The 18,438-nt window shown below is 46.6% G+C and overlaps 2 protein-coding genes across 4 annotated transcripts in view; one reads left to right on the top strand and one right to left on the bottom strand.

Moving 5' to 3' along the window:
- The first annotated feature begins 1,457 nt into the window (after nt 1–1,457).
- Nucleotides 1,458–11,870, top strand: si:dkey-94l16.4 (transcription factor 20). Of its 3 annotated transcripts, none has more exons than XM_060036496.1 (6): nt 1,458–1,687; nt 2,283–4,903; nt 5,235–5,328; nt 7,269–7,318; nt 7,673–7,742; nt 7,818–11,870. In XM_060036496.1, the coding sequence occupies exons 2-5, from the start codon at nt 2,288–2,290 to the stop codon at nt 7,718–7,720; spliced, it is 2,808 nt and encodes a 935-aa protein (XP_059892479.1). In that variant the 5' UTR covers nt 1,458–1,687; nt 2,283–2,287; the 3' UTR covers nt 7,721–7,742; nt 7,818–11,870. The 3 variants fall into 3 exon arrangements, with proteins under 3 accessions (XP_059892479.1, XP_059892477.1, XP_059892480.1); XM_060036494.1 differs by having other exon boundaries at nt 7,815–11,870; XM_060036497.1 differs by having other exon boundaries at nt 7,673–7,746.
- A 371-nt stretch (nt 11,871–12,241) lies between these two features.
- bsk146 (brain specific kinase 146) overlaps nt 12,242–18,438 on the bottom strand; it is a 10,735-nt gene continuing 4,538 nt past the window's right edge. The window contains 3 exon segments of the mRNA XM_060037236.1: nt 12,242–15,599; nt 17,428–17,630; nt 18,098–18,330. Coding sequence (XP_059893219.1) covers nt 14,628–15,599; nt 17,428–17,630; nt 18,098–18,330 — 1,408 coding nt within the window. The 3' untranslated portion in view covers nt 12,242–14,627.

Raw genomic sequence — 18,438 nt, 5'->3', positions numbered from 1 at the left:
TCAATTTTCTATGAGGTTCAGGTCAGGCCAGTCTGCTGGCCAATCAAGCCCAGTAATCCCATGGTGTTTAAACCAGGTATTTGTACTTTTGGCAGTGTGGGCAGGTGCCAAGTCCTGCTGGAAAATGAGATTGGCATCTCCATAAATCTTGTCAGAAGGATGCATGAAGTGCTCTAAAATGTCCCGGAAGACCGCAGAGTTGATTTTGGACTTGATAAAACACAGAAGACCAACACCAGAAGATGACATTGCTCCCCAAATGATCACTGACTTCTGTGCCTCTCCATTCTTCCTCCAGACTCTGTGATCTTAATTTTCTAATTATATGCAATAATTACTTTAATCTGAAAAGAGGTCTTTGGACCACTGAGCGACGGACAGATCAGTTATTTTTAAGACGCTTCTAACATCTCTGGTTTGGGAGTGGCTTGACACAAGGAATGACAGTAGCCCATACGTCCGGGCGTGGTGGCTCTTGATGCACTGACTCATGCCTCAGTCCACTCCTTGCTTGACAATCTACTCAAGGCTGCGGTTATCCCTGTTGCTTGTACACCTTTTCCTTTCACTCAACTTTCTATGAATATGCTTGGGTGCAGCACTCTGAACAGCCAGCGATTACCTTTTTAGGCTAACCCTCATGTGGAGGGTGTCAATGACTCACTTCTGCACAACGGCCATGTCCCCATGATTGTGAAAACTACTGAAGCAGACCGAGAGACCATTTAAAGCAGTTTTGAGGCAGATTCGAGTGTGACCCTTTGAGTCTACAACATTTATCTTTTTCGGGATATATAATTTTCTGAGATAGGCCTATTGAATTTTTGGTTTCCGGAGCTATAAGCCGTAATTATCGAATTTAAAAGAAATTAAGGCTTGAAATTCTAATTTCACTTTGGGTGTAATGAATCTCTTTAATATATGAGTTTCGCTTTTTAAATTTAATTATTAAAATGTATTAACTTTTCCAGGATTATCTAATTTATTGAGATGCATCTGTATACATTTTGTGACACCAGTATCCTATGGTTAATTGTAAGATGATGTAATCAAGCCATTACATGTAGATAACGAAACAGATCAAATTGATCAATTCATGATTCAGTGGGCCCAGTAACATTAGTATTTTAATTATATTGCAGTCTATTGACTATGAAGCTCAGGGATTTTACATTTAGTTACACAATTTTTTTATTAAAACGTGGTCTTATTGTGCATAAGACTTCTTAATGCACTGATATGATTGTCATAATGATTCCAAGAACACCCCAGCATCCTAATTCTAAAAACAATTGATTAATTAAATTCATTAAAAATTAAGGAATAATTCACTAGGCTGCAATTTAAATGACTAAAGCAAGAACCAATCGTTTTGTGATGACATAATGAAGTGGGGATGAATAAGCGACTTTGCATCATTCCTACACAGTGCCCGGTCTCCCTCCCATAATGCTCCGCTGTGATGCGCAGCCGAATGACACTACGGTACCCGCACACCTCACGCACTGTAGTATTGTGTGTTCCGGGAAAAGTCTGTTGATCTCAAATTAAATCCATTGCCCTTTTCAGTGCCGTTCGTGCTTTGTATACACATATGAAAAACTAATGGTGTTATGAACATGATGTTGGGTGGGGCGTGCCCTTGAATCGGACGTTTCTAGCACCTGGATCCCCCCCTGGCCGCCGGGTAAGTTTTGACCGGCCGCGCACAACGCAAGCCAGGCTGCCTTTGTTTCATCCGTCCGGGCCTCGCTAATGCTAGCACGGAGCTAACCCTAGCACGAAGCTGAAACCTAAAGCTAGCATGAAGCTAACTTCAGCTAACAGCGCCCGCAAACTGACATGCCAATGTTATTGGGAAATATAATGTAAATACATCGAGTCATTGTGCTCAAGGGGAAATCTTTATTATTCATACGTTGCCGTACATGTGGGGATATTAATGTCCTGTAAGAATGTTAAAACAAGTAACGTAACATAACTATTGTTTGTTATCTTAATTACAGCACACGTCAGTTCCTTTATACAGTGCTGCTCACACCATGAATCTAATCGAATTCTGACTTGTTTTTATATTAACTAATAGACACACTTAAAACTAAATTCATGAATAAATAAGTACAAGAATCCTAACTTTAAAAGCGCCGACCAACTGTTGGGTTAAATTTGACCTGGGCGAAGTAACGTTAAGCGTAGGAACATGGCACACTTGGCTAATTATAAGTGTAAGCTAAACTTACTTTACATTCTATTTATTTCGGTCCCATGTTCCTCATTTGCAGTTGCTATGGACCAACCACCTGGGAGCTTGGATGATCTACAGCCTCAGGACTTGTCCACCTGCAGCATTCCTTCTGTGGTTGACCTCACCCGAAAAAGTGAGGCTACCTCCCTCGAAGCCATGCGTATGGGGAAAAGCCCCAGATGGTACCCTAACTCTGGGAACGGCAGAACTGGACTACCCCTCGCAGAAGCCGCCTCGTCAGACAGCGAGGTTCAATCTGGAAATCAGATTCAATCGGACAATGCCTTTTCCAACACTACCGTCACCCTGTCCTATGTGAGCCGCTCTCATGTCTATTCCTCTCAGGATTCTATGTCTGCGCACTCGTCTTTATACAGCGTTCCTTCCATCACCAAGTTCTCCCTTCAGTCTTCTTGTGAGACGGAGAACGGGCTCGGGGAGGGAGGCTTCGCACTGGGCCAACACTACCGACAGCACTCCGATGGGCCCATAGACCTTGCCACACAGGCACAACTGCTCCAGGCTTTGGCTCAGGCCCAGGTTGGGGAGAAGAACGATGAGACGCAATTGTGTCTAACGCAGCCAGGGTCTCGTGGGCTCAATGGAGGACTTCTTTGTGGTGAAGGTGAGGCCGATGCATGCGTACAAGGCGCTTTGGAAAACAGCCTTTTAATGGAAACTGAAAGCAGTCTCAGCTTAGAGAACGGTGGACAATGTCACAACTGGCCTTCTTCGGGTCATTCATCAACCCACACAGGAGAACATCAGAGAAGTGGGCATTTGGGGTCCAACAAGCTATTTCCTGTTTCTGGAACACAGGAGCCTTCAGGGGCTGGAGATGGGGTAGCAGGTGGAAAGCATGGCTCGGCTTCAGCCACCTCCCAGGACCAGGTCTCTGTCCCCTGTCCACAGGCCTCCAGACTACCCAGTGCTGCAAACTCCCATCCAGAGGAGGCCGATGAGGTCATCTGGGATGGGCTGGACACAGAAAACCCCATGGAACCCTTTCCCTCGGAGAAGGCACAGTGTAGCGGAGACTGTCCACCCAGATTAGACGCCAGTATGGAAACCACGTCGCCTGCCCGTAAACGCAAAGCGGCGTCGCAGCCGACAGACATGGCTTGTCATGAAGAGTTTGTGAAGGAGGTTTCAGCCAGGGATCCGCAGAACGATAAGTCGGATGTCCTTCCTCACATCAATGGAAACACAGAGACACTCCCAGGAAGTTCTCCGCCTAGGAGGAAACTGCCGGTGCGTCTTGGCCGGGGAACAAGACTGGAGGCCATGGTCCTGAACATCTGCCCCAGCGCGTACAAAGTACCCGTGCACAATGGCAAGACCACATCAAAAGCCACCAAGAAGGCTGCCGGTCCTTCTCAGTCACCCAGCACCCCTGGGAAGGAGGGCTACCCCACGGGAGGGCAGAAGAAGGCATCCCCGGCGGCAGTGACGGTAAAACAAAAGGCAGGGAGTACATCCAATATGGGGAAGACTGACGGCATAATCACTGACAATTGTAAAGATTCTACATCCGATTGTGAAATCTTCAAGAATTCCAAAAACATGCACAACGGCACACCCTCAAAAACGCCAGCTTCTTGGTTCCCTGCTCAAGGAAGGTCCAAGCCGTTGTCTTCTGTTCCGCCCCAGATTTACAGACCTGACCTCACTGCAGAGTTGGAACCAGGGGAGGTCGATTTCCCTTACACTCTGCCCGAGGCCGGGGTGACTTTCGAGACCCCGATTAAGTCTCCAAAGAAAAGCCCTCCCGTGAACAGGGGCGCGGCCCAGGGCTGCAGCAGCGTCTCCCCCAGAAAGGCAGCCGCCAGACCTCCAAGGAGGAGGCGCAAGGTTCCCCCCGGCGGCCCCGCCTCCTCCATGTTCTCCCCCGCCGAGCCCGAGATCAAGTTGAAGTACGTCACCTACAAGGAGGACCGGCGGGACCCGCGCTTCGACTCCTTCTCGCCGTTGGTCCGCACGCACCCACAGCGGCCGTCGGCGTCCTCGCCGTGTCTGTACAGCGTCATCAACTACGCCGAGGACGACAGCTCGCGGCCGGACGGCCAGCCGCAGGGCGCCCCCGGGAGCGTCCTGTCGGGGAGGACGCCCGTCTCCTCCTGCCTCCGGCCGGGCCGCGTCTCCGTCCACGGGCAGCACCGGCGGGCCCTGGTCTGCTGCCTGTGCGGCGCCTCGGCCAACGCCACGGGCCTGGGCGACCTCAACGGCCCCTACTACCCCGACGGCTACCGGGCCACGGGCAAGACGAAGGCCAGCGCGTCGGAGACCAAAGCCAACGCCGAGGAAGAGGGCGGCGGCGGCGGCGACGAGGAGGAGGAGTCGAGCGACTCGGACTCGTCCGTGTCGTCCTGCAGCATGCGGGGCGCCGGCGGCCGGCAGCGCGCGCGCCCTCCCCCGGGGTCGTGGCCCCAGAGAGGGGCCGTCCCACCGCAGCCGACGGAGGGCCCGGCCGCCAACCAGGCCCGGATGGAGGGCGGCGGAGGGCCGGAGGCGGTCGACTGGTACAGCCCCCCCGTGGTGCCCCATGAGCCCTGTGAGTACTGGCTGCACGAGGACTGCTGCGTCTGGGCCGCGGGGGTGTTCCTGGTGAAGGGCAAGGTGTACGGGCTAGAGGAGGCGGTCAAGGTCGCCCAGGCAACGGTAAGGCTCTTTCATGTGATAATATAATTATAATAAATGTGTAGAAGTAGTCTGGGGATTTGTTAAATGATCCTGATTATTGCGGTGATCAATATCATATTGCTGTGATATTGCTTTCATTTTCAATTGAAAACGAGTAACGTTCAGCACATTTTATGGATCTGCATAGTTGTATTATTGTCAATCCAGATTTCCAAAGCTGAAGACGCAAACAGACACATACAAAGTAGAGTAAAGTAAATAATAGAACTACAAACAGGCTATTGCCAAGCCCTCCATCTCTTCAATTGAACCAACTGTCTTATTGTTGTGTAATTTGTGCTTCTTCCAGACGTGCTCTGGCTGCCGGCGTCCCGGGGCCACACTGGGCTGTCTCCTCAAGGGCTGTCCCAGCAAGTACCACTACCGATGTGCACTGGAGGCCGGTAAGACCGCAATCCGGGGCCACAACCTCAACTGCTTTTTGTCAATTTGTTCTGTTTTCATTTGTTTCATTACCTCTTTTAAAGAGGTCATATATATAATTATTACCATAACTAAATTACAATAATAACAAAAGAAGTGCTTTACAAAAAAATGTTAACTAGCGTGAGAACATGGCAGTTGGTGTAGTTGGCCATTACCGCATAGTCGCTGAAAGTATATCTGATGTGACTCTGCAAATATTTTACTTGGCGGTCGTAGTGTTTTAAATAGTTCATATAAGGGAAACGCGAACTGATGAGAGAAATAAAATTAAAATAACCTGTCCAAGTTAGTTTGACTGTGGAAAAAACTGCATTGGCTTGATGGCTGGCAACTTTACCATATAGCTTTTGTTGTATTGTTGTAAGATAGATCAATAATTGTATATAATAAATTATTTCATTAAATTAGGTCTCCAAATATATAATAGATAGATAGATGATAATATAATAATAATAAAAAAACTTTTGGTACCATTAACTTGAAAGAAAAAAGTATGCAACTCAATGTTACATATTAGCCCTTTAAACACCCTGTTGGCTTGGTCGATCCATCATCCATATCATCGATTATCTCGGCATGTTTACCTGGATTCTGGATGGTCTAGTTATTATGTAAAACACATTACGTTGATGTGCGGTCCTGGAGCAGTCGGACTCGAACGCGGTGTGCGTGACTCAGCCTGGCAGGGCAGAGAACCATCTAGCTGGTGGGTGTATTTTATCTGGCACAACATGGTGAAAATCAGCCTTTTGTTCTGCTGACGGGTCTCATTTGCATGTGTGAGACCAAATCTGATTACCAAATCATTGGAGATTTAGTCTTCAGCCATCCTTGTACTGCTACTGGTCAGTGATGTGAAACCGCACCATGGCGTTTGACTGAGGAGCTCTCCCATCGCTCAGACGCGGGCATCAAACTAGAACGCTGCTCAGACGGAGCTCAACACATACGTACCGTTTTACTGTAGTTTTCCCGGAATTCTATCATCAATCATCAAAATCAACGGCTTCCCAGAAAGAGCTCCACTCAATCGCACGTCACACCAACCTTAGCGTTAATACTATAAGTTTACTTAACCCTCTGTGGATGACGTATTTAAACCTCTGCCCAGACAGGGCGCTACAAGTCCACACACACACACCTACACACACACACCTCGCCTCCGGTCTCCCATGGTTGTGCCGTCGTAGAGTATAATGAACAGGTAAATACTGTTACCTGCTTTGGAAGCAGAGTGGTACGTTCACAAAGTGTTTTGGGAAGACTTGCAATAACACAGGATTTTTCTCCTTTTTAGGCTTAATTTAGGGCTTATTTCAGTAACAGAAAAAAATTGGTTAAATTAAATGTTGACGATCACACAAGATGTACTACCAAGTTTATGGGGCACACAACCAATTTATTCCAGGTGTGTGTCGCACCAAGAGATGCAGATGCCAGCTCAAGCCACAAAGCGCCTGCAAAACAGCAGGTCACCTTGGCAGCACCACATTCCTCATGACAAGAAAGAGACCTGGGTGGCAGGCAATCAGATGATATATATTACATCGCAAAAGATATGGACCCCATATATACAGGAGAAAAAAGGGGTTCATAAAGATGCTGCAAATGATGGACCATAGATTTTGGTATTTTTACTTTGCTTGGAGAAATTCAGAAAAAAGTTGAAATAGAGAATTGTCCATTAGTTTGAGAGGAATCAAGGTTTGGTCAAGAGTAATGTGCCGTTGGCTAGTGCAGCTCTGGCCGAAGTGATTAGACAGATCTTGCGCTGCTGCGTTATGATTTAATCATCAGGTCGGTGGAGCGGATCCAGGGAGTGTCTGCTGCTCTGTTGTTGGTCACTCTTCTTTTCTTACGGAGGAGTCGTTGTAAAATCTCCCTCCTTTCCCTACAGACTGTGCGCTGGTGGAGGACAACTTCTCCATGAGGTGTAAAAAGCACAAGGTGAGCATGGAGGAGGACAGGTGGCTGAACAGACTCAATGTTGTCCTGTAACTGGAGTGGCTCTTGAGTCACATCGAGAGCACCTGGGTTAGTGACAGTCTGTATGGATCATAGACTTTACAAATCAATACTGATGGTATTCAGCATGCACTATTTAACCACGGAAGTCAGTTGGTGTGATTTGGGCTGACTTAAACTTAGTCTTCATAAGGTAATATTATGAGCCGTTCGGGCTGTTTCATTGAATTACTGAACGCTAAAACATTGGCCTTTCACGTTGTAGTCAAATAAGGCTTCATGGTTTATTTCCTACCCTATTTGATCCATTCCTATCATGTACTCGTCTCTCCCCAGAACAAGTCGTTGAGAGCCCCCAGTGGGAACCGAAGAGATGGCAGATGACGGAGAGCAGAGGTCCTCTAAGGTGAGTTCACATCTTGTCACGCGTCATAAACCAGTAACCCGCTCCTCTGTACTCACCGGTGACTCCTCCCAGCAGGTGCATCTGCTCCTCCCCCCCCCACCCCAGGTAACCAACAGCAACCAACAGGGGGGGGGGGTGCTCCCGGGCGACCTGAAGACGCCCACTCCGTCAGGACGCCGGCCGCAACGCTCGCATGAAACGGCCGTGGAAGAAAAGAAATGCACAACGACAGCGACCCCCGAAAGAACCTGGTTCCACCACCAGCCCTGCTCGGTGGTGGGAGACCGCCACTAACCAGCTCACTAACTAGCTGACAAAGCCCTAACCTGACCCAGCCCCCCCCCCCCACCCCAGTCCACCAGAAGGAGGGTGCACTTTACTTTGGTTTTTAACCAACACATGCTGAATTTTTGTAAAGTTTTTGGTATCAATTATTTAAGCGGAAAGTGTAAGGAAAAAAAAAAAAAAATATGATATGGCAATCAAAGATATTTAATGATTTAAAAGACTTTGTAAGTATGCAATTTTGATTTGCTTATTTATTTTGTTTTTTTGTATTTATCTTTTTTTTCTTTTTTTCAGTTTCTTCTTTAATTTTTACTAGGTTATTGCGGATTTTAAAATCTGCCGGGATAACCCATCTCACCGGCTACCCAAGCGGCTGCTAGGGATTGGTGCACACTCTGAGCCAATCAGTAGCAGCGGTGGCTTTACCCGTGTTTAGTGCTGTCCCAAGTGGTTTGATTTTAGTGTCCACTCCTGGTAACAAAACCCATTCATACGCATTTTCAGAGGCCTCCCACTTTCATACCGTCGGACATGGAATGATGGAATGTTCTGTCGTTTGGTTCAGTCTTTCTGATGTACTTGTGGTGGGGTCTGTACCCAGACTCACTCGACCAGGAGCACAGGGGAGCAAGGCTTACTCTTTATAGAAATGGACCTTCGTTTGGCCAGCAGTCGTCTCCGTGGAGGGTAACAGGGGAGAGCATTAACTTCTGAAAGCTGTTTAGCTTCACAACACCAGACCCCCACCCCCACCCTGAGCAGGAAGGAGTGGTGCTCTGCAAGAAGCACTTTGGATCCAAATAAAATTGTGAGTGGGGGTGCGCCCTGTTTGGGCCTTTCTCTCCTGGTTCTCAGAAGGCTTCCACACGGAGGATCTGAGTCATCTCCATCCACTGCTATGGAGGCCCCATCCTGACTCTAGAGGGGAGAGGTTTCCTGATTCCTGCGTTGGCTAGAAAGCACTTTATCCACGAGGCTTGAATGTGTGCTCCTGTCGTAGGGTCAGACTTTTGTGTGTGTGTGTGTGGGGGGGGGGGGGGGCATGGTGGTGTGTGTAGATGCTACAGCCATCCACGCCTTTGTAGTATTGTAGTCTAATCGCATCGGAAGGCTGGTCTAGACTCTAGATTGTATATATGTATGACTGCGTGCAGGCTGAGGTATTCTCCGTAACTAACCTGATTAAACCGGCATTATTCCAATTGTCTGGGCCATTTGCGACCGTGGTCAGCTTCCTGTGTTGGAACACCGGATTGTAGGCCTGTTAGTCGAGCCTAACCAAAGGTTGCCTTGGTGAACAAAGTCCCTTGGTGTAGTAGTTAGCGCTCATTCAATTCATTCGACCGCAAGGAGGAGTTACCTGGTGGCACAAGGGAATGAAGGGGATCTGAATTCTGTCTGAGGCCTGAACCCATCTCTGCTTCATATGGTGGTCACATGGTCCTGGAAGAGCACACAGCCTTTTCTGGTCTCTACGTTTTGGGAGGGGAATTTATGAGTCCTGGACCTAGGGAGAAAGCTCATCATGTTTCGGCAGTGGATTTGTTGTACCGACTGAGCTTCTGCAAGCACGAAGACCAGAGTTTACAACTCTTCGGGTTGAGTGTCTAGGCTGAGTTCTGTTGGTTCATTCTCATTTTAGCCTTTTTCTTTTCCTGACTGTTGTACAATATGTATGTTCCCCATACCTGTACAAACAAAAGCCTTATCTCCCGCGGAGGAGAACACCTCCTTCTCCCCAGGGCTCACCAGCGACACTGCAACGACAAATCATTGGATGTACATCGCCTGCAATGGACATACTGAAGACGAAAGGACACTTTTCCATCACCATTCATCTTCAGCTCTTGTTTCTGGGAGTCCTTTTGCAAGCAGAACGCCTTACCTGTGACATACGCACACACACACACAGCCTGGGACCTGCATGAGACTTCAGAATCAGAGTCTTCTGTCTTGTCAATCAGTAGAACGTTGTGTAGTGAAACACAGCCTCTAGGCAGTGTGGTTAACTGGCCACTAGGGGCAGCGTTGTACTGTGAGTTTCCCTGAAGGGCAAATAAGAGACCATCCGGGAACGGCTGCTTCTCTATCAACTGCCATTTTATTTAATTTTTCCCAGAATAAATAAACGGTTCCAGACGTCAACAAGCAGTTGCACTTCCATGGTTATGAATTTAAGCCTTTCTCACTGCGATGATTTATTTGAAATGCATTGTACCAAATTAAATTATACTTTGTTCGGGGGGAGTGGTGGTATGTATGTTATTCTAATTAAACATGTGTTTGGATTATAATATATTGAGTGTCTAAATCTCAGGGCCCACTTTACTTTTACCTCGGTTTTGTCTTTTCACCTTCTTGGTCTATTAACAGCTACAGTGACTGTTTGTTTGCATTCATCTTATCCGAAGCAATGCCCCATGTCTCACACAAACACACACCCACACACACATTCCTGTGTGTGGCAGTGGAAGGTTCACACTGCCAAGCCAGAACATCTTTTTTTATTTGTTTCATATCGTCTGTTAATACCTCTATTATGTGCTCAGACGTCATTTAATGATTAAATATTTTGTCCAACCATGTCTCCTTCTCCCAAGTCTTTCCTTAGCGGCATATATTAATGCAGGACCTTTGACCCCATGGGCTGTTTCATTGGCCATTTGGTGGTGACTTGGTTGAATGCTGTGAGAAACATCCCTCAATTCACAGTGGAAGAAAATACAAACTTTTTATTTGATTCCTCTCAAAATATATCTTTTCTCGTTTTACCCCGTCAGCCCAGATCTTTATTTAGTCACAGCTTCCTGTCCAGCCTTCATTGTTATTATTCAGTGATTGGTGACAGTTGCACATATTGGATGATAACTGGTCAACTGGTTCAGTTACTGTGTTTATAATGATATGATGCAAGTGCTGGCAACCAGAACACTGTTTGTGAGTGTGTTTTTGAGCCTGTGTGAGTATTTCAGTGTCTGGATGGAATAGAAAACCACACTTTTTTTATTTTGTGTTTTTATTGTTGACTAAATGGGACTTAACAGGAAGACGGTTGTATTGCAAAGACAACCGGATATGAGTTCTGGTGGTGTGTTCTTCTACTACCTAAAACTCCACTTAACTAAAATAATTAGGATGGCTTCAAAATAAGTCACTGGACAAAGAAAACACAGATTACAGTTTGCAACACATTACATCATGGTGGAAGTGGACGAAGTAGGCTACACAACCAAAGTACTTAAAGTACACATAAAACCTACTGGACTATAAGTGAAGTTACCTCGACCGGTTATATTGGAGTATCCAAAAGTGCATTTTTCTTTAAGTTTGCACGCTGCTGTATGATGGGTCCTCGATGCATTTAAAGAAAATATAGCCGCTCTCATCTGTTGAATCCCCTACCGAGTGAGGAGCACCATATGTGCAAAACAAGAAGCCTGATGAGAAGATGAAGGGGTTGACAGTCAAGACCTGATCAGCTGATAACCAATCAACCGATGCATTCATTGACGTAAGGAAGTGACGCTGAGAAACTGAAGACTTTTAACTCCAGTTCAGTTAAAGGGTTAAGTACTTTTTAAAAATAATTTAAAGGAGTCTAGGACAAATCCTACTTGGTGGAGTCGTAGTTGAGTCAGTTTGATGGCAGTTTGGGCAACTAGTGACCTCTGAGTGGTCACAACACAGACGTAGGAGTCGGACTACACCATTTCTAAGAATGGTGGCCTTTTCAGGGGGGAGGGCGGGTATCTGGTACATCTATGATCATATGAAACAATGGTAATATACAGTCAAGAAAGATCTCCATTTTGCCTTGTATGTATTCGTCTCAATGAGCTTTGCTGGCTGCAAAAACTGCAGCTATGGGTGTGACTGTAGGCCTGTTCCTTGCCGGTTGAAACCGTCGTCACAGGTGTATCTGGCATGTGAGCGGGTTTGTGTACCCGTTACTAGCCAACAACACCATGAATGTAGAACTTCTAAAAAAAAAGCATAGACTGTTTCTTGTTTTGTTTTGGTAGCACAGTGGGCCATTGTTGTGAGTGAGGGAGCAGTCCATGAGGTCATAGATTGTCACAAGATGTACCCGTTCTGTGAACACCGTCCTCGTTGTGGACCCTTGAAGCCTAGGTCCAAAACCTTTTGATAACTATTTTGGCGTTTCCTATGCTTTCAACCTGCCATAACATAATAATGTATTTCTATGAGCCTCTTTGAACTACACAGTAAGGAGTGACCTACTGTGCTGTGTAGCTTAGCAGCATTTTTTTTTATATATAAATAGAGCTTTAGAACATACACCTTCATGCAAATAATTTCTGGAAATTGCAACATGTTGTTCTTGCCTATTATCACAGGTACGACTTCCGGTTTTTCAAAGTAAAAGTCCTCTGCATTTCGTTGAATATCATGGATAAAACCAAAGCATGGCAGGACTTTTATTTTTTCCAAAACCATGGAATTGTCCACTACGGCATTTTCACTGTTGTGATTCAGGGAAATCTCTTTACTTTGAAAACTGGATCTACAGCTATAGCTCCTCGAAATGTGGAAATTAAAAACTAGTGCCATGTTTTTATAGTACCTACTACGCGCCATACACAATTTCTTTCATGCTTAGCCTAAAGAAATGTTTTCCTCTTCCCGCAGGTGTTGAAATGAACACACAACATTAAGAGCGTACAAATACATCACATTGGACCCAAACTAATTAGCTGTTGAAGTCTTTTTTTAGCACTACGCTGTCCCAGTATACCATAACAGTTATTATCAGTCAGGACAGTCATGTAACATTAAAATAATGTAATTGTGCTACGGCAAAATTCCACATCACAATATTGTACAGTTTTCTTTTTTTTCTCGGTTTTGTTTGTTTTTCTCAATATTTTTTAGTTTGGTCAGTTCAGATCTGGAGTCAATTATCATGCACATTTATGTAAAAAGAAAAAGTACATCTTCAAAGAGTTGTTGTTTTTTTCAAGTTAAATCATAATTGCTAAACTAGCATTTCCTTCAAATTTATATTTTCTCTCAGATAATACTTCCATGAACATGAAAAAAAGGACAATCTGTACAAACATAAAATGACCAGACGTGGTCATGTGGAGAGAGCAGCCGTTCAACCATGAAGTAGATCAGGGAAGTAGATGCACCACGTAGATCCATGAAGTACATTCATGAAGTAGATCCATGAAGTAGATCAATGAAGCAGATCCACAAAATATATCCATGAAGTACTGTAGATCCATAAAGTAAATTCATGGATTAGATCCATAAAGTACATTCATGAAGTAGATCCATGAAGTACTTTCATTAACTAGATCCATGAAGTAGATTCATGAAGTAGATATGTTTGAGTCCGAGAAGCAGAAACAAAGTCATCATGAGCCTGTTGACCGCGTTAGGACACGGTTCAGCCAACAGTTCACCTCCTCCTTCTTAATCTCACTCCTCTGCCCTTTCCCCCCTCTGCTCCCTGACCCACGCCTTTAGCACCCCCAATGTGATGTGTACATCCAAGAGGTTCAAGTATGTACAGAAACAAACCAAACTATTGTACACCATGTTGGCACACGCCAAATACACCCGCCAAATAACAAAGACAGGAAGTCAACACAAGCTGCTCTACAAAGCTGGTAGCTGAACAAAAATAGAATTTGGAAATTGTACGATTGTTTTAAAATAAATAAGGATCTGGAATTAAGAGAAACACGCGCACCATTTTGAATCATTCATACTCAATGAACAGCGATATTTATTTATATGTATATATATACTGTTTATATATATATATATATATATACATATTGTTAAATGTGTTGAATGTTGAAACTCCAGTTTTCACTGAAGCCATGTTGGAGTTTATAGCTTAACAGAGACTAACGAACAGAATGTCTGGGCGACACGTGGCTTCTTCAAAACGACACCTCCTCGCATCCCCATCAATGTCTTCGTTTAATTATTATTATTTATTTTTTTTGCTTAACATATTGCTTTAGGAAACACGATTTGCTCTTTTTTTCCCCCCCCCAACACATTTTTTTGTTGCAGAATTTTTCAATGGAAGCGAATTGGAGTCGTTCGATTCTCTTGTGTTTCCCGACCGTATTGGCTGAAGAGAAACATCCTTAGCACTCCCAGAGTCCCGCTGGTGTGTCCCTCTCCTTACTAGTGCAGTTCATTATGTGGAGGAAACTCAGTCAACGCCAGCGACGTCACTGTTTGCTTCTCAAAGTAGACAAAAGACAGCTCGCTTGGTGTTCATCAGGTATCACAACCTTCATCCATTCATCCTTCAAATTACTTCCGTACTTCTTGTAAAGGTATAGGTCATCCATGTGTTCATGTTTGTCGGCTTTCTTTGTATGTGTGTTTGTTTGTGCTGACATGCAATCATTTGAGTACATGCAAGGGGTTCGGAAGTGGTATAAAAGTTTGCATCACGTGTAGGCGTGTGTGTGTGTGTGTGTGTGGTGGGTGTGTTTGTGGTGTGAGTGTTTATCTTTGTACGTGTGTGTGTCTGTGTTTCTGTGGTTGGTGTGGGTGTGTGATGTTTCGGTGTGTATGTGTGTGTGCATGTGTGGTGTGTGTGTGTCGTCAGACACAGATCTCAATGGGCGTGGTGACCAGCATGTGTCCGCCCGGTGAGCCGTTCTCCCGCGGGACGCGCTCGTAGCTGTTGGTGGACGACACGGAGCTGTTGGTGGACACGGACACAAAGTGGTGGTGTCCTCCTCCTCCTCCTCCTCCTCCTCCTCCTCCTCCTCCACCTCCACCTCCACCTCCTCCAGGCTCCATCGCCACACCCTTGGGCCCCAGGTTGCCTCCTCCTCCTCTGTCCACCGTCACCGCGGGGGAGAGCGGGGAGAGCGGGGAGAGGGTCTGCTGCCTCATCCTCTCCACCAGCACCTCCTCCTCCTCCTCCCCTGACGAAGAGGCGGACGAGATGGCGCCCCCCCTTCCCCTCTCCCTCTCCCCCTCCCCGCTCCCTCCGTGACCTCCGACCCCTTTGCCCGTCCCCCCCACCACCACCACCACCCCGTTGCTATGGCCGTTGCCGTGGGCGTGGGCGTGGGCGTTGCCGCGGCTGCCGTTGCTGCTGCTGCTGCTGCTGTTGCCGTGGCTGCTGCTGTTGTTGACGTTGACGTTGTGGTGGTTGTTGTTGTTGCTGTCGCTGTCCAGCATCCAGGAGTGGCTGAAGTAGGCGAACACCTCCTTGACGGAGCAGCGGCGCTCGTGCTCCACCGCCAGGAGCCGGCGGAACATGCGGAGCGCCTGCTCGGTGAACCGCCGCCACTGGGACGGCACGGAGGAAGAGGAGGAGGAGGAGGAGGAGGAGGAGGAGAGGGAGATGGAGAGGGCGGAGATGCGGCGGCGCTGCTGCCAGCGCACAAACTCCTGGTAGAAGGAGTCTGAGGGCAGCGCCTTCTCCCAGGGGAAGTTGCCCGTCAGCATGCAGAAGAGGAGCACGCCGAAGGCCCACACGTCGGTGCTGTAGTCCACGCAGAAGCCCTCGTGGCGGGACATGTCGCACAGCTCCGGCGCGGTGTAGGGGATGGTGCCGCTCACCTGAAGCACAGACGGCACAGACGGGAGGCGTGAGTCGTGCGTAGGGATGGTTCCACGCAGACACGTCGTTCATGTCATGTTTCATGTTTAAAGGTGAGATGTTATACCACCAGGTGTGAGTGTGATTGGCCGCTACGAGCCGTTTTGACACAACAAGTGGCGCGTGTCCACCTCCTAGATGTATGACGGATAGATGAGCACCGTGGGCTACAGTCAACTGGTGATGCTGGTGGACTGATCTATCCAGCGCACATCTAGGTTGACACGGCCACTTGTGATGTCAGAAGAGGCAGGTTTTCAAAAAGGCTTGTAACGGCTAATCACACTCACACCTGGTGGTATAATATGACACCTTTAAGATGGCAATTTACACAGTGTTTCTGGATTCATGACCAAATATTGTGAATAGCTATATTGAAATTACCTTCGAAGCAACTACAATTACAATTGAAAGCGTCTCTTGCTCAAGTATCCCTATAGGGATAGGCTGCCGATGTTGGGGATCGAACCAAGTACCTTTCAGCTTGGAGTCATACACCCTATCCACCCCAGATGTACTGTATCATATGGACTATATGTATGATGGAAGAGGGTTTGGTGAAAGCTGCCTTTCAGCTTTCAACAGCCAACAGACTCAAAGAGAAGCGTGTCCGCTGAAAATAGATGTTTAGCTCCAGGGTTTGCCTGAGAGTCTGTGTAGAGAATGTCAACTGAGAAATTGAATGTGCACTGGTACTGGACAGCGAGTGGGCCAACAAGAGAGAATCGCACGTAAATTGTTTAAGTCTTCCGCATCCAAAGATAGAGTGTAGATTTTGTGCTTTACCTTTAGTGTAAATATTAAAAAATAATATGCATGTGTTTTACAAGAAATTTACTTTTCGTGAAAAGAGGAAAAATAATAGAATGCTAATAATAAAAACACAAACAAACATTTGACAATGCAGGGTTTTGTTTCATTACACTTTCAGTGTTTGACCTTGCTTAGTGTTGGTGGTTACTGGTGATTTCTCGGAACCGTAGTTGCTTTGTTTTGTTGTGGAAAATGTCGGGAAGTTTAGCAGAATGCGGGACTCCAGTGAGGACAAGGAAGCTATTGTCTGTATTGGTGACAAACCAATTGTGTTCTTATCTTAATGTTTAATCGCCAACAACTACCAACTAAGCAACAGCTTAACATGGAGGACAGAGAACAAGAAAGTATTTGAATGCTGCTTCATCGCAATGAGGACCATAAGGGCCCACCTGGCTGATTTCCTGACCCTGATTCCCGCTTACTTTAAGAGAACGTTCTGTCATTCAGGGTCTGGTGTCTGTTTGCATGAATAGTACTTAACTCGGCGTGATTTTTTTGGGGATTTTCAGCCTCCTAAAATATGCTGTAGGCATCCAACAACAAAAGTCCGGAATCTGCATTAAACGTATATCTATGAAGATATTAAATGGACTGCATTAATACAGCGCTTTTATCCAAAGCTCTTTCGATGTTGGCTGACATTCACCCATTCATGCACACATTCACACACCGACGTTTGAGTCAGCCGTGCAAGGCGACAGCCAGCTCATCGGGAGCGGTTAGGATAAGGTGCCTTGCTCAGGGAAACCTCAACACTGCGGTGATCAGCCCACCGGCTCTACCTCCTGAGCTAATGCGCCCACTCTAGAAAAAATACGATTCTAGAAAAAAAGAAGAAGAATCAAAAACCAATCACACACTGCTTCATGTGCTTTGGAGCTCAGATGGAGAACCCTCTAACTGAATTCTAAAATGAAATAAGCAGAGAATGCAGGCCTGAGCCCCAGACAGGCGAACGGCAGCACCACCTACCCGCTTGACGGGGGAGCCAGCCCGGCGGGTCATGCCGAAGTCGGACAGCTTGACCTTGCGGCACTCCCGGTCGAAGATGAGGACGTTCTCGGGCTTGATGTCCCGGTGGACCAGCTTCTTGCCGTGCAGGTAGTCCAGAGCGATGGCCACCTGGTGCACACAACGCTTAGCCACCACCTCCGGCAGACCCACCTAGGGAGGGAGGGAGGGAGAGAGAGAGAGAGAGAGAGAGAGAGAGAGAGAGAGAGAGAGAGAGAGAGAGAGAGAGAGAGAGAGAGAGAGAGAGAGAGAGAGAGAGAGAGAGAGAGAGAGAGAGAGAGAGAGAGAGAGAGAGAGAGGAGAGGGAGAGAGGAGAGAGAGAGAGAGACAGAGAGAGAGAGAGAGAGACAGAGAGGAGAGAGAGAGAGAGAGAGAGAGAGAGAGCAGGAGGGAAAGAAAGTGAGGAAGAGAGGAGGGAGAGACAGACAGAGATAATTCAACATTTAAAAAAAATAAATAAAGCAATGTTTAGAATATGTACAAGATCGTTTTCAAAATATATATATATTGTTTTGGGGGGGGGGAGAATAATTGCCATTTTCAATATTTTCCACACTACCAGAAAATCCTAGTCCTCGTGTGTATTAACAGTAAGCATGAGCGAACATGGGTCAGCAGTACCTGTGGGGGATGATGTCGAACAGGTCCCCGGCCAGGGCGTACTCCTGGGCGAAGGCGTAGTAGTCGTCCGTCTCGAATGCGATGCCGAACATGTTGATGACGAAGGGGCATGGCGACAGGTAGAGCGACACGCTGTACTCCCGCAGGAAGGACTTCAGCTTTGTCGTCTTCTTCTTCAGGAACTTCAGCGCCATCTTTGTACCTGGAGGCGTGGATGTGTTGTGAATGTTTGTGTCTATGTCTTATTGTGCAATTTTCTCACAGAGTATTAGGTGTTGTAATGTTTCAGGACCCACATACACCTTCTATTTGCTGAATACATCAAGCAATGAACCAGCAGCAGAACATTAA

This window comes from Gadus macrocephalus, chromosome 18, assembly GCF_031168955.1.
Source record: "Gadus macrocephalus chromosome 18, ASM3116895v1".
NCBI lineage: Eukaryota > Metazoa > Chordata > Actinopteri > Gadiformes > Gadidae > Gadus > Gadus macrocephalus.
Note: the sequence above shows the minus strand (reverse complement) of the source record. Positions and strands in the feature narration are given on the sequence as shown.

Excerpts from the sequence above, each read along its gene's own strand:
- si:dkey-94l16.4 (XM_060036496.1), top strand. The coding sequence starts at position 2,288 with ATGGACCAACCACCTGGGAGCTTGGATGATCTACAGCCTCAGGACTTG. Across the intron at positions 4,904-5,234 it reads TCAAGGTCGCCCAGGCAACG|ACGTGCTCTGGCTGCCGGCG; the intron begins GTAAGGCTCTTT and ends TGCTTCTTCCAG. Across the intron at positions 7,319-7,672 it reads TGAGGTGTAAAAAGCACAAG|AACAAGTCGTTGAGAGCCCC; the intron begins GTGAGCATGGAG and ends GTCTCTCCCCAG.